The sequence below is a fragment of the Lepus europaeus genome, chromosome 16 (assembly GCF_033115175.1).
Source record: "Lepus europaeus isolate LE1 chromosome 16, mLepTim1.pri, whole genome shotgun sequence".
Lineage (NCBI taxonomy): Eukaryota > Metazoa > Chordata > Mammalia > Lagomorpha > Leporidae > Lepus > Lepus europaeus.
In genome coordinates, this window is record NC_084842.1 from 39903765 (window position 1) to 39918713 (window position 14949).

General features: G+C 41.1%; 1 protein-coding gene across 1 annotated transcript in view; it reads left to right on the forward strand.

Annotated features, from left to right (window-relative positions):
* MFAP3L (microfibril associated protein 3 like) overlaps positions 1-8083 on the forward strand; it is a 40757-nt gene extending 32674 nt beyond the window's left edge. Inside the window, exon 4 of the mRNA XM_062213467.1 lies at positions 2438-8083. Coding sequence (XP_062069451.1) covers positions 2438-3369 — 932 coding nt within the window. The 3' untranslated portion in view covers positions 3370-8083. The remainder of the gene's footprint in view (positions 1-2437) is intronic.
* The last annotated feature ends 6866 nt before the right edge of the window (positions 8084-14949 follow it).

A 14949-nucleotide genomic window follows, 5' to 3' on the forward strand; every position in this document is an offset into this window, starting at 1 on the left:
GAAAACTATAATACCACCAGATGCTTGTCCTCCTAGTTTCGTATTCTTTCCTGCTTTTTTTCCTTTACATCCACATTTGAACTACTCTGTCAGATACAGATAATTTCTCCACAAAAGGGGTGCAGGTAGGAGGAGGAAATAAACAAGTTTATCCTAAGCATTTCCCTTCTTGCCCTCCCCACCCTTTTTTCTGCTATATTTTCCAACAAGAGAAGGTAGTCCAATACCATCCATAGACAATAAGCTTTTCGCAATAGGCTGGAGTTTTCCCCTTTGTCGACAGTGGTTTACTTTTATGAAATATGCAAATTATAAGAATGAATTGCTAAAGTAATTTCCTTGGCCTCAGGTCATTAAATATTTGGATGAATTTGCTGCTGAAGAATCAAAATTCATGTTCAGGGAATGAAAGGATGGAAACCCTGTTCATGCCCCATCTGAATGAGTGAGAATTTCACAGACGGGGTGCCAGGTTTGTCAGTTGATGCACATTCATAAGAAACTGAAACTTCACTAGGTTTTCCAAGCCAGTGTTGCTACTCTTAGGGAATATACACTGGCTGAATTGTTAGAGGAGGGTTACACAGGGACGCCAGGAACTGCTCTTCACAGATGTTCTTTTCAGAAGGCAAAGCAATGTGACAGCATCTATAGAGAGCCTCCAGCCAGATTCACCATGGCTGGCAAGAGGGAGGAACTTGGGGGCCCCCACGAGGCACCTCCTTGCTCCATCTGGCTTACGGATGTTCCTGGAGGAGAGGACACTGTCATACAACAGGCCCTCTGCTGCCTCCTTCCACAGTCCATCCAGCCCCTGGGTACTTCTGTGTTCATGAGATTGAATAAAAAACCAGCATGTTCCTTTTGGAAAACATCAGGCTTTTAATTAGAAGTAAAAGTCACTGCTCTAAAGGGAAGAAACAAGTAATATATAATGTGATAATAGATACTTGAAAGGAAACTCCATGGTAAATTGTCCCAACTCTCTGGAGAGGTTTCTCTGGTTGGCTTCAGGAACTAAAGTGCTTTCATGGAGAAATTCTGCCTGCTCCTTAGAATTCCCAAAGGCCTGGCTTGCAACCTGATTGTTTAATGGGACAGTCAAGGGAGAGAGTGGTATTTCAGAAGGGCTTGGACCCTAGACCCTGAGGCCAAATCCAGTATCATGTTTCACAGTGGTCCTCTGAGCAGCAGGTAGATGGGCTAAGAATTCATCCAAACTGCAGAATTGCACGGGACTCAGAACTCCAATCCCAGGGCAGTCCTTTCCAGGGAGGGGGATGAGGAGTTGCACTGGTCAGCATCTGCTCTCCTCTGAGTCAGGCTTATTTTCAACTTGATGGGTCTGTAATTTTTTTTTACAAGGCCAAAAGAAATTGATATTAGTTCATACCCTGTCTCTCAATCTTCACACTGTTAGCTTGTAACTTTAAGCATAGAAACAGTTCACTACAGATCCTCAAAATTCATGTCATAATTTATGCTTAATTAATTAAGGTCATATAGGGATAACTCCAATCTTAAGAGAAACCCAGGAAAACAATTATAATTTAATTGATTTACTGCAGATCTTTTGTTGAATCTCAACCACTTTGTATTCTGAGAGGCATTAAACTTCCCAGTGAACATAGATTCAGTACAGCCATGCTGACTGAGCAGGTTAGAAAACCAGATGCTACAGATAGGAGTTCTTGAATAAGAATACAGTATTCTCCAGATTGCTTATTTCTCTCATTTTTCACTAGGATGTAGAGTTATACAACATGGAGTTTGGTGATTAAAAGTATAGCCATTTGAGTTCAATTCATCTTCTAGTTTGTTTTTTTTTTTAAAGATTTTTTATTTATTTATTTGAGAGGTAGAGTTACAGACAGTGAGAGGGAGAGACAGAGAGAAAGGTCTTCTGTCCCTTGGTTCACTCTCCAAATGGCTACAACGGCCGGAGCTGTGCTGATCCAAAGCTAGGAGCCAGGTGCTTCTTCCCGGTCTCCGATGCGGGTGCAGGGACCCAAGTGCTTGGGCCATCTTCTACTGCTTTCCCAAGCCACAGCAGAGAGCTGGATTGGAAGAGGAGCAGCCGGGACTAGAACTAGCACCCATATGAGATGCTGGCACCGCAGGCAGAGGATTAACCTCCTGTGCCACGGCACCAGCCCCTCATCTTCTAGTTCTGTTCCCAAACTGATGACCTTGGGAAGATTGTTTAATCTGCCTGTGCCTCAGTTTCCTCATCTTGTAGAGTGGGGCCAGTATTAGTACGCACTTCATAGAGTTGTGAAGATTAAATGAGTAAATGCGTGTCACCAGCACATAGTTAGCATGCCAAGTTCGTCACTGTGAGTAGCAGGAGATGTTTCTAGAAATGTGTCCGTGTGTCTTAATGGGAACTGCACTGAATTCTCTTCTTGGTTGAATCCTCTTCTCTCCCCTCCAACAGGAAAATGGCAAATGCATGACAGCGGCCTCCTGAACATCACCAAGGTGTCTTTCTCAGACCGAGGTAAATACACGTGTGTGGCTTCCAACATCTATGGCACTGTGAACAACACGGTGACCCTGAGAGTCATCTTTACCTCTGGGGACATGGGCGTCTACTACATGGTTGTCTGCCTCGTGGCCTTCACCATCGTCATGGTCCTCAACATCACCCGCCTGTGCATGATGAGCAGCCACCTGAAGAAGACTGAGAAAGCCATCAACGAGTTCTTTAGGACAGAAGGCGCAGAGAAGCTGCAGAAGGCATTTGAGATTGCCAAGCGGATCCCCATCATCACCTCAGCCAAAACTCTAGAGCTTGCCAAAGTCACCCAGTTCAAAACCATGGAATTTGCCCGCTATATTGAAGAGCTCGCCAGGAGTGTGCCTCTGCCTCCTCTCATCATGAACTGCAGGACGATCATGGAGGAGATCATGGAAGTGGTGGGGCTGGAGGAGCAGGGGCAGAACTTTGTGAGGCACACTCCCGAAGGCCAGGAGGCTGCAGGCAGGGACGAGGTCTACACGATCCCCAACTCTCTGAAGCGAAGTGACTCTCCCACCGCCGACTCAGATGCCTCATCCCTGCACGAACAGCCTCAGCAGATTGCCATCAAGGTGTCCATTCACCCACAGTCCAAAAAGGATCACGGGGACGAGCAGGAGGGTGCACAATCTGAAGTCAAAGATGAAGAGGAGACAGAACCATCGGCCGAGCATTCCCCAGACACTGCAGAGCCTTCTACAGATGTAACATCCACGGAACTAACGTCTGAAGAGCCGACCCCTGTTGAGGTATCAGGTCGAGGGCTGCCACCACCTCACCCGGAGACTCCAGAGCCAGCAGTGACACATGACAAAAACACCTGCATTATTTACGAAAGCCATGTCTAATATCAATTCCGAAAAGCTATGCATATCAAGAAAATCAGGGGCTGCTCCTTGTAATACAGATGTAGTACGCACTTGCCGCTAAGCCTTACCAGGAGACTCTCATCCCTTAGGTAGGAGTGATGCCATTTTAAAAGGGGAAACACCTGTGTGCAGTGTATGTGACTGGAATTTCCCCAGTAGGAAAGGATGCAAGCAACATCAGGGTGCGAATTGATCATGCTGGACAGAAGGTGTCTGTCCACACGATGTGAATTTCAGAGGCCATTCTCTGTCGAATCCCTTAATTGGTGTTGCCCTTTTGGCAAAGAGTACACTACTGTAAGATATCCTGAGTTAAGAGCCCTGTCCAATGCATACTGCATTGCTTTTCCTTTTAAAAATTATAGGTCTGCTACAATAGCAAATGCACGTTCTTGGGTTTGTTGCACTTTCTTCTCAGTTTTACTTACTCTCCCTGTTCCTTTATAATGGAGTAGTTATTATTTAATACTACTTGCTCTGTGTTAGTCCTCTTTCCCAGTTTTGTCCTTATTTTTCCCTAGTACATTTACCTCACAGGCTTCGGTGTCTGTCATCAGTACCAGGGCTGATATCTACAGGTCATTTGTAATGTTTCAAACTAGCTTTCTAGGCTCATTTTTTTTTTTTTTTCATTCCCCAAGCCTATTTCCATGCATTGCTTTTTTTGTTTGTTTCCAGTGAAGCTGCTGTTATGAAACTGAGAAAAACTTTGCCCCCAGAATAGCACTTTAATAGTCAAATAAAAATGTATTTACTTATCCAATTCTGAGAGCCTTTTGATGAGCTCAACTGGAGGGAAATTGTAGCAGGTTAAATACACCCTTATTACCCACGAACACCTCTGTTTATGCTTAAGCAACATCAGCCTCCAAAGACTGATTCTTTACCTGGAAAACCTGTTACCTACAAAGACAGATACATTTGCTGAATTCCTGTAGGTTGGCTTTCCAGGAGGGCTTTTCAGGGACCATATGCCATAGGTTGATTCAAACACTTGATTTGACATTTGTGAACTAGTGTAACCAGATCTACTTTTCTTAAATGTATAGCTGACTTGTTGATGGTCAAGGGAGTGAAAAGTTAGCATAATGGTATCAAATTTCTTGTAGAGATTGTTCAATTATTGTTCAGTCACACAAGAAAGCAGGTACATATGAGGGTACATCATGTTATGGAAAGAAGACAAAACTAGTCATTGAAAAGTATAATACCTGACTGCCCATGACCAGCAGCCTGCTTTGCAAAGTCTGGGACTCGGTTTCCATATCTGTAAGAGCGAGCAGAACAGACGAACCCTGAGCACCATTTCAGTGGTCTCACTCTAACAGAACCAAACATGTTAGCATCCTTGCTCTCTTCCACAATTCCTTTATGGGTTTTTGCCTCTTCACTGGGCCCATCTAACTTTTTTATGCTGCATTACTTAAAGAAAGAGGATCAGTTTTAAAACATCATAGCATATTAAACAAATTGTGAATTGTCTCCCCCAACCCCCAAATCATTAGGACCACTTGTACAGTTTAGATTTAATCCTGTTGAGAATTAGTGTTATCATTTCATTTTCACTTAGAGGTAAGGGAGGCAGTAACCTTCAAACAGTTACAAGGTTATGACCATGTCAAGTGACAGGATTATGATGTTGGAGGTTCCATGGACCACACTGGCCATGAGAGAGCATGTCTAGATGTTTAGTCCTCATTCTGTCACCACCTGGGGAAGTGACCATGGGCAGCAGTCTTCCTCTCTGTGGTTTAGTTCTCCTCATCTATAAAATATGTAAGCAGCACTCGACCCACAAAATTGCTTCTAGCTCAAACACAGTTTTAAGGAAAATGTGTGATCTGTGATAGGCTCTATTGCACAGGATAAGCAAAACTTGAGCAAAACTGAAATCCCTGAGACTGGATCCTTTTGCTGATCAAACTTTATAGCAAACATAACTCAGCTCTGTAACTCAGGGCAGTTACAGAAGCAGCAGCTTAAATGGGTTTATTTATAAATCACTGGTATGGAAGGCAATCAGACAAGACATGGAGTTTGATCAGACATCTCTTTTAAGCAGTGAACTATTGCCATCTTGTTAGAAGTGTCTTAAGTGGCCACATTAGTCGTAAGCAATCAAGAGAAATGATGACTCCTGTTTGGGTTCCCTGAACTAAGCTTTTGTGCATTTGGATTATAGAAATATTTTATTTCCAGCTCTTAGAATATAAAACTTTTCCAGTTGCTATGGAAGTTACATTCTTACCATGGATTTTGTACCCTCAGAGCAACAACAATATAAGAAGCTCATTTTCTAATATTGTGTGAAATTTTCCCCCATCTGTTCAGGTCTCATTCCTTCTAAACCCATGTGAAGATTCTCACATGGAAACTACAGGAGAAGGTGTCTATTCCATCTAGGGAAAATAAGCTAAAATAGGGCAGATGTTTTAATGAAGCAAGAGCAGAAATGTGTGACCAAAGACTCTTTCCAGATTGGTTTCTGCTTCTGTAGTCTGCAGTCGATTCAGAGATTTTCAAAACCTTCTCCCTTTTGAAGGCATCAAAATGCTCTTCAAATAATAGTAGCCACTATAGAGGGAGGTTGCTTTATAATGGGAATTTCTCCTGCCAGAAATTCTACATTCTTCCTCTCCATCTTACAGCTTCTTTACGAAAAGAGAGACCTCCTGCTAGAATATGAAATGTAGACCTCATGACTTCCTGCTGATTTTTCAAAGATCAAATGAGCTGTTCAGCTTCATAAAAATTCACAGGAGTGCATGAATATGTGTGCACTCTCATGCACATTGGATGAACTGGGGCAGTTTTAAAGATTTAACACTACATCCTGAGCCCTGTCCTTAGCGTCTTATGTAGGCATTCTTGAAATCAAACAATTTCTGGTTTGAGTCATCCTGATCACATACCTATCTTGCAGTTATTTTCTTGACATCTGAAAATGATTCACACCTGTGTGCACATTTAATTCCTTTAGATGATCTGTAAACTTGGATGGTATTTATTCTAAATGGGGAAAATAGAATTTTATATGGAAAATCTATGTAATTTATAATGGTTTTGTTTTATATATTATATTTTCATATCTTTAGGGCACATCTACTATTCTCATCTTTTTGTACATCATACTTGGCAAAAAGAAATACTAATACTTGACTAAAATCTCTAGGAACCAAATGTGATATGTGTGATATATAATGTGTAGAAATGGCTCTAAAACTATCTGAATGTCTCATCCATCCCAAGCATTCTTGTGTCACTGTATCTAGAGTGATTTGTCTTGGATCTGTATATCTTTTTTGCAATTAAGGCTCAAAGGCTTGACATATCCCTCACAATGGATTCTAGAATCCCCTTCCCTTTCTTTCTTATTGTATGTCTTATTTTTAATTGCATAAGTCTGTGTCATTTCCTTTTGAAGAACAAATGTGAGAACTCAAGAAAGCAACTTAATGGAAAAGAACGAATGAATTTAACTATGGCTGTGTAAATGATTTTTCAATAGACAGATAACATGGTTCAAATCTAATGCTTGGGGTGTTATTTACCAGTGATCCAAGAACTGCTTGACTGTTTAGCATGTGAAGAAAATGTGAGGCACAAAGAATATTTGCATGTTTTGAACAGGCACACTTGAAACAGTGCAACCAACACAAATCAGCTTGACCAATCCTAGCCCCTGGAAGAAATATTTTAAAAAAACAGACTCTTTTTGTTATACCATTCAAAATATGGTGTTGTAGCACTGCTGAAATCCTTGAGTGGCAGTCCCTGTGGTTCTGTCAACTTGGGATTTCCTTTCTGATTTTCATTTGGTCTGAAAATGGAGCATTTAGCTTGTATTTCAGAGCCTCAAATTTCTCAGCGCAGTTAAAGTGCTATCCTTTACCCACATTCACATATCCTTCGGTAGTCCTTTAATTCCCGTTTCTCTTATTGCTTTTTAAACTAACTTATTGGTACTCTTTAAAGAGCTACAAAATTTCATTATATTCACATACATATTTTGAGTACCTGTTATCTTCAAGATATTGATATTCACCTATTCACTTAAAAATCCTCCAGTTGATAACCAAGTTAATTTTCCTAGTTTTCAGTGATTAACTGAGTTTAGGTTAAGCCAATCAATTTGTGGAGTGCGGGGTGGAGGGGGTGAGGGGTGGAAAAAATAAAACAGCCTTGCTTATTGTATTTTTCAAAGGACTGAGTGTTTATCTGTTATCCAAGAAAATATCATACGAGGATGCTAATGATCTTTAACTCAGATTTTTTAGAGATGGAATTTATAAAGGGGCTAGTACTAACACTACCAGCATCATAATTGAAGCCAGAGGATATAAACATAGAAAGTTCCAAGAATATTCTGACAGATTATTTTTAACTGACAATAAAAGCCCCCGAATGTATCTATCAGACACCATAGAACTGCTGTAGTTGAGTTAGGATCAAAGATGTCCACATTTGTGTTTGGTTTGCTGTATTACAGTAGTTCTGGATGTCGTTGGTTAAGTGGAAAAAGAAAATAAATGTTATCTGGGCAGAAATGTTAATCTGGTGATTTTGTGAACTATAAAATGTTCACTTTTTAAAAGAGATAAAATAAATGACTAATATATAGGTTGATATTACAGTAGCAAAAACAACCATGTTACCCATCCTGTATTTGATTTTTGCTTTAATAAAGGGTTTGCACAGGTCTATGGAATGTGTGTCGTGTCCTGCCTGAAGGGCATGTAATTGTGGCCTGATTTACTATTTCCAATTATGTGAAACCTGTCGTTAATTCTTGTCCCTACCTTTTGCATCTGCAGCATTTCTTGGGAACAGTAAAAAATGAAATAATTATTATGCAAAACCTTATCCAAATTCAGAAGACTTAACTATGTCCAAGTTTTATAGCAATTTATTTTTATCTATATCAAGAAGTAATTTTTAGCACTTAACATCAAGCTTGCTATACAGAATTCAAAAAGACCAGGACAAGCATATCCCCAGAAATTCCACAGAGAGAAGGCCCTAAGGACAAAACTGCCACAGAACACCTGGACAACACAAAATCCAGGCCAAAGCCAAGAACACACTACATTCTGTAACAATCAGTAAGCTCCAGAAGCTAAAGTCCTCTCAGATGAGATGAGCTGCAGGATGTGTAAGAGAACCAAGAACAGGAGTGGGTATTTGGCCTAGCAGTTAAGACAATATTATAAGATGAAATATTCCACATCAGAATGACTGGGGTTTGAGTCCCAGCTCCTTTCCCAATTCTAGCTTCCTGCTAATGTGCACCTTGGGAGGCAGAAGGTGATGGTTCATGCAGTTAGGTCCCTGACGTCCACTTGGGTCACCTGGATTGAGTTCCCTGCCTCAGCCTGACCCAGTCCTGGGGATTGCAGGTATTTGGTGAGTGAACCAGTGAATGGGAGTGCTCTCAGTCTCTGTCTCTCTCCTTATCAAATAAAAAAAAAATTACTGAGTTATCAAACTGTATATATAGCCACTCAGAATCAAGCTTCAAAAAATTTAAGAAAAATATACTGGGGGCAGGCGTTTGGCACAGTGGTTAAGTCACTCCTTGAAACACCCACAGTCCACATCAGAGTGGCCAGTGTAAGCCCCAGCTCTTCTGCTTCCCATCCAGTTTCCTGATAATGCATATCCTGGAAGGCAGCAGATGATGGCCCAGACCTTGGGCCCCTGCCAACCATATTGATATTGAAGAGTTCCAGGCACCTGGCTTCAGCCCTACCCAGCCCTGGCTGTGGCAGGCATTTGAGGCGTGAAACAGCAGGTGGAAAATCTCTTTCAAATAAAATGAAATTTTAAAAATGTTTAAAATATGCTGGCATTATTGAAAAAGTTAAGAGTCACATTATCATAGCAGAGAAAATAGGAAAATTTTGTCCTGAGAAATTTTGGTGAATGTTTTCAAGACCCAGAACAAACAGCTGCTAAATACTTTTGCAGGTTTAGAGATGCCATGTTCTGCTTGGGGTTAAATCAAAGGATACAGGTAAGGTTTAGTATTATGAGTGATTTTCAAAGAAGTATATTATACTCTCAGAGTTGGAAAACAGGTGTGAGGCTACCTGATTTTTCCCCCACAATGTCACTGAGGAATAAATAGCTCAGCTCTGTTTCCAAACCTCTAGTAAGTGGGGAGCTGATGATCATACCGTCATTGATAGGTTTTAACTGCTGAGTCAAAGATCTTAAAAGTCATATCCCTGGTTCTTGACCCATCTGTGCCTCGAAGCATGGGTCAGTCCTGCCACTATAAAATTGCCTTCTTGAACTCAGTGTTGTGGTGAAGCCTGTAACACTAGCAGCCCATATCTGAGTGCTAATTCAAGCCTGGCTACTCCACTTCTAATCCAGCTGCCTGCTAATGCACTTGGGAAAGCAGCAAATGATGGTCCTAGTACTTGGGCCCCTTTGACTCACATGGGAAACCCTGATGGAGTTTCTGGCTCCTGGATCTTGGCTTCAGCCTGGCCCAGTCCTGGTCATTGTAGCCATCTGGGAAGTGAAACAGCAAATGGAAGATTCTCTCGCTCTCTTACTCCTTGCCCTCTCTCTCAGTTACTGCCTTTTAAGTAAGTTTTAAAAAACTTTTTAAAAATTGTCACCTTTACTGTCAACACAGCACTAAGAACCAAATATATAAATATATTCATATAAAAGAGGATTACAACAAAAGCACAAGTACCCTGAATTCTACTATATTAACTGTATGCCACATGGTAAACATCCTTCTAAGTGAAAATTTTCTATCAACATGTACGTTAAAGCAAAATCAAATACTCTCTCCATCTCTCAAGATACCCTAAGGCTAAAACTCATTAAATAAAGTGTTGCTCAAAACCAGAAAAAAAATGGAACCAGCAGATTTGCTGCCTCAGCAGATTAGTGCTTCTGAAGGAATATTAGAATTGACCTCCTGAAAGAAGTATATTTGATGGTACTTCAAAAAGTTCCTAGGAATTGCATTAATATACTAGCATAGATTACAAAAATTGTCTGAACCAAAGTAAACATCTTTTAATTCCATATTTTTACAAACTTTATGAAGGATAAAATAAGTTTTCCTAAGACAGCTATTAGCAAATATTAAATAAGTTTAAAAGAATGAAATTAATATTGCAATATATATTTTTTCAAACAAATTTCTTACTACCCCTATATTTTCGGCCTCTGGCCCAATGTTCATTGAAAAAGTAAATTATTTTGGTGAGCACCTGCAGGCAGCTAACTGAACACAGGGGGTTGTTTAACCATTGGCTCATGTTTTAAATGTTCATCATGAAACGGGAAGACCAATGACCCATGTGAAAAATCACCTAGGCACAGAACTCCAAGAGAAATAGGAGAATTTTATCTTGTTCAGTGTAAATGCTATACAGTATCTATTTCCCGAAAATCTTCCTAACTTGGGTGCAACTAATGGATAATGGAGCCCCTTGAGTGATCACTGCCTCTGGTTTGCAGTCTGATTACCAAATAAGTAAAGTCCCAGACCTTTAAGAGGATAAATTATTCTAACTGCCTAGGTTTGTCCACAATGTGGGCAAAAACAAAAACAAGTTTGTCTGAAGAAGGTAAAATTATTCTGTAACAGCATTTCCGATAACCCTCACTGTTACAGTGTTTCCATTCTCTTCCCTGCTGGCATTACATCAGCTGTCCAGGCCACACATTTAGTTATTATGCATGGGCTAAAATGTTTAGTTATGGAATGTATTCTATCAGAAAACTCATCTGTATGTAGTAGATACCTCATAAGTTCAACATAAAAGAGCTCAAATTTAATGCTGACTATGTCTGCAACTATTTGAAATATAAAAACCAGGACCTGGAAGTATATTTGTAGAAATATATTCATCTAATAAAAAAATTTTAAAGCATTAAAACCTCAGAAAATTTAACTGCATGGTCTCCATTCTATGTGAAGGAGAAAAGTGACAACTAATAAGGGGAACCTATGACCAATATTTTTTAAATGGCAGAATATCAAATCAGCCTAAATTATCTTCACAATAATAACCAAAATGCATTAATGATATATCTGAACAATTCCAGAACCTGAAAAAAAATCCAGATTTAAACTACTTGTATTTTGTATTCTTGTTTCATATTGACTATTTTAAGTTACCTTCTCTCATTCTAAAATAGATTGGGGGTGACTAAACCGTATTTTACTTTGTGTAAATCCTTTGAAATTGGTAATTGCTGTGTTTCATGCAAGCTTACAAACTCACAGGCTACTTTATTAAATATTCCACTCCCAATCATTCTGAATCAATGAGAGATTTACAGTAGGATTATAAAAGCACAGCAGCTGGATGATCTATAATGTTTATCTGGTGCTAAAAAGGGAAGGCTTTCTGCTGTGACACAAATGAGACATTGTTATTAAACTATGCTTACACAGAGGGTGTAGGGTGGAAAACAGTTCAAGAACACATAAAACATTCAATGTCCTTCCTTCAAGTCCTTATATATAGATTTGGTTTGCCTTTTTAAATTATTTGAGATTTTTTTAAAAACAACTGAAAATAAACATCAATACACACAAAATTATGAACCTTTAGGCTATTTTCCTATGTCATTAAACATTTACATTAATCAGCATATAAAATGCTAACATAGTCATAGTTTTCCCTTTTGTGTAAGGTCTAAGGAAGGTGGTTATTCTTATGATATCTGATTTAGCTAGCTTATTTCCAAAACAAAAATGGTCATCCAATTGCTTGCAAAACTGTATATACACTCATTGTGACTGTCTAAGCCCTGACTACCATTGTGAATGAGTGGGTTCACTTATGTATTGCCTGTGTTGAGTTTTATCTTTCTGAATTCTCTGAGCCTTGGACATAGAACACATTTTTTAATTAGCCTTTTTGTTTTGAGATTATTGTAGTTTCACATGTAGTTGTAATAAATTGCTGTGGCCCGGGAGAGCAGTGGAGGATGGCCCAGGTCCTTGGGCCCTGCACCCGCGTGGGAGACCAGGAGGAGGCACCTGGCTCCTGGCTTCAGATCAGCACAGTGTGCCAGCCATAGCGGCCATTTTGGGGGTGAACCAACGGAAGGAAGACCTTTCTCTCTGTTTTTCTCTAACTCTGCCTATCAAAAAAAAAAAAAAAAAGAGTATTCTAGTATGTAAAATGTCTGAAATTCACAAGTCCCAAAACTACGGCTCCAGAGTTGCAGGTAGAAAATCATAGGTAGGGGCCAGTGCTATGGCACAGTGGATTAACACCCTGGCCTGAAGCACCAGCATCCCATATGGGCACCGGTTTGAGACCCGACTGCTCCACTTCCTGTCCAGCTCTCTGCTATGGCCTGGGAAAGCAGTGGAAGATGGCCCAAGTCCTTGGGCCCCTGCACCCACATGGGGGACCCGGAAGAAACTCCTGGCTCCTGGCTCCTGGCTCCTGGTTCCTGGTTCCTGTCTCCTGGCTCCTGGCTCCTAGCTCCTGGCTTCTGGCTTCGGATCGGCGCAGCTCCGGCCATTGCGGCCATTTGGGGAGTGAACTATTAGATGGAAGACCTCTCTCTCTCTTTCTCTCTCTGCCTCTTCTCTCTCTGTGTAACTCTGACTTTCAAATAAGTAAATAAATCTTAAAAAAAAGAAAAGAAAATCATGGGTAAAGTCTCAAACAGCCTCCATAACATTGGTGGTCTGTTATCTTTGCATTCTCCTCCCTTGGACAAGACAGGATTTAGTATTAAATGTCCAGTACCTTGGTGATAATGAAATATCTATCAATTCTGATTTTATATTAAAAATATATAAGGCCTTGGTTAAAATCTAATACCAACTCAAGTACTGGAATTAAGACAGCTTGTCACAGTGTTTAGACCAGCTCAAAGGAAGATGCAGAAAGTAGACCACTGAACTTGGTAAGTCTGCAATGTTCTCGTTCATAGCAACTGAAACACTACCATGAAAGAGCCATTCCTTCAAAGTTACATTTTTCTTACTACACAAGAGCCCTAGACCTAGACACACCATTACCCTGTAAGGAATTATTAATTAAGTCATAGTATGAATTGGTTTAATCCTATCACTCAACTTCATCCCCTAAAATCTGAGTGACTGAAGAGATAAGAGTGTTGGAGGCCAGTGCTGTGGCACAGCAGTAAAGCTACTGCCTGCAATGCTCATCCCTTTTGGGCACCAGCTGTTCCACTTCCGATCCAGCTCTCTGCTGTGGCCTGGGAAAGCAATGGAAGATGGCCCAAGTCCTTGGGCCCCTGACCCTTGTGGGAGACCTAGAAGAAGCTCCAAGCTCCTGACTTCGGATTGGCCCAGTTCCAGCCATTGTTGCCATTTGCAGAGTGAACCCTTAGATGGAAGATTTCTCTCTCCCTTTTTCTGACTCTGCCTCGCTGTAACTCTGCCTTTCAAATAAAAATAAATAAATATGAAAAAAGAAAAAGAGTGTTGAAGAGAATAGCAAACAAGAGTGACGTTGACTCCAAGGAAACATCAGCAGAGCTGGCCTTGGGTGTGGAAGTCTGGAGTACTCAGAAAGCATAAGAAATGCTGATCTCCTGAAGTCTAAGATAAGAGTTGCCAAAGGGAAGCATGAAAAAGTAGAAAGCAACTTTGACTTCATGCTGCTACCCAGGACCAGCCATGCCCAGATAGCAATGAGTATTTTTTTTAAATATATTATTTATTTTTTTAAATAAAGATTTATTTATTTATTTGAAAGTTGGAGTTACACAGAGAGGAGAGGCAGAGAGAGAGAGAGAGAGAGAGAGAGAATGAGAGAGAGAGAAAGAGAGAGAGAGAGAGTCTTCCATCCACTGGTTCACTCCCCAATTGGCCACACGGCCAGAACTGTGCTGATCCGAAGTCAGGAGTTTCTTCCGGATCTCCTTCGCAGGTGTAGGGACCCAAGGACTTGGGCCATATTCTACTGCCATCCCAGTCCATACAGAGAGCTGGATCGGAAGTGGAGCAGCCAGGAGTTGAACCAGCGCCCATATGGGATGCCGGTACCGCAGGCAGCGGCCCTACCTGCTACACCACAGTGCCGCCCCCCAGCAATGAGTTTTTAAACACAACATAGAGTATATGAATCAGCTGGTGTAAACTGATCATTAAAATCACAGAAGATGATATTCATTGCCCAATTTCTAGCCAAGAAATCCCTTCAGTCTAAATCGTGCTTGTCTCTTCAATTACTGGAACCTCAATGCTTAACCATTTTGGTCTAAGTTCTTGGTATTTTGTTATAAAAATTAAGTTTTCGCCGGCGCCGCGGCTCACTAGGCTAATCCTCCACCTTGCGGCGCCGGCACACCGGGTTCTAGTCCCGGTCGGGGCACCGATCCTGTCCCAGTTGCCCCTCTTCCAGGCCAGCTCTCTGCTGTGGCCAGGGAGTGCAGTGGAGGATGGCCCAAGTGCTTGGGCCCTGCACCCCATGGGAGACCAGGAGAAGGCCCTGGCTCCTGCCATCGGATCAGCGCGGTGCGCCGGCCGCAGCGCGCCTACTGCGGCGGCCATTGGAGGGTGAACCAACGGCAAAAGGAAGACCTTTCTCT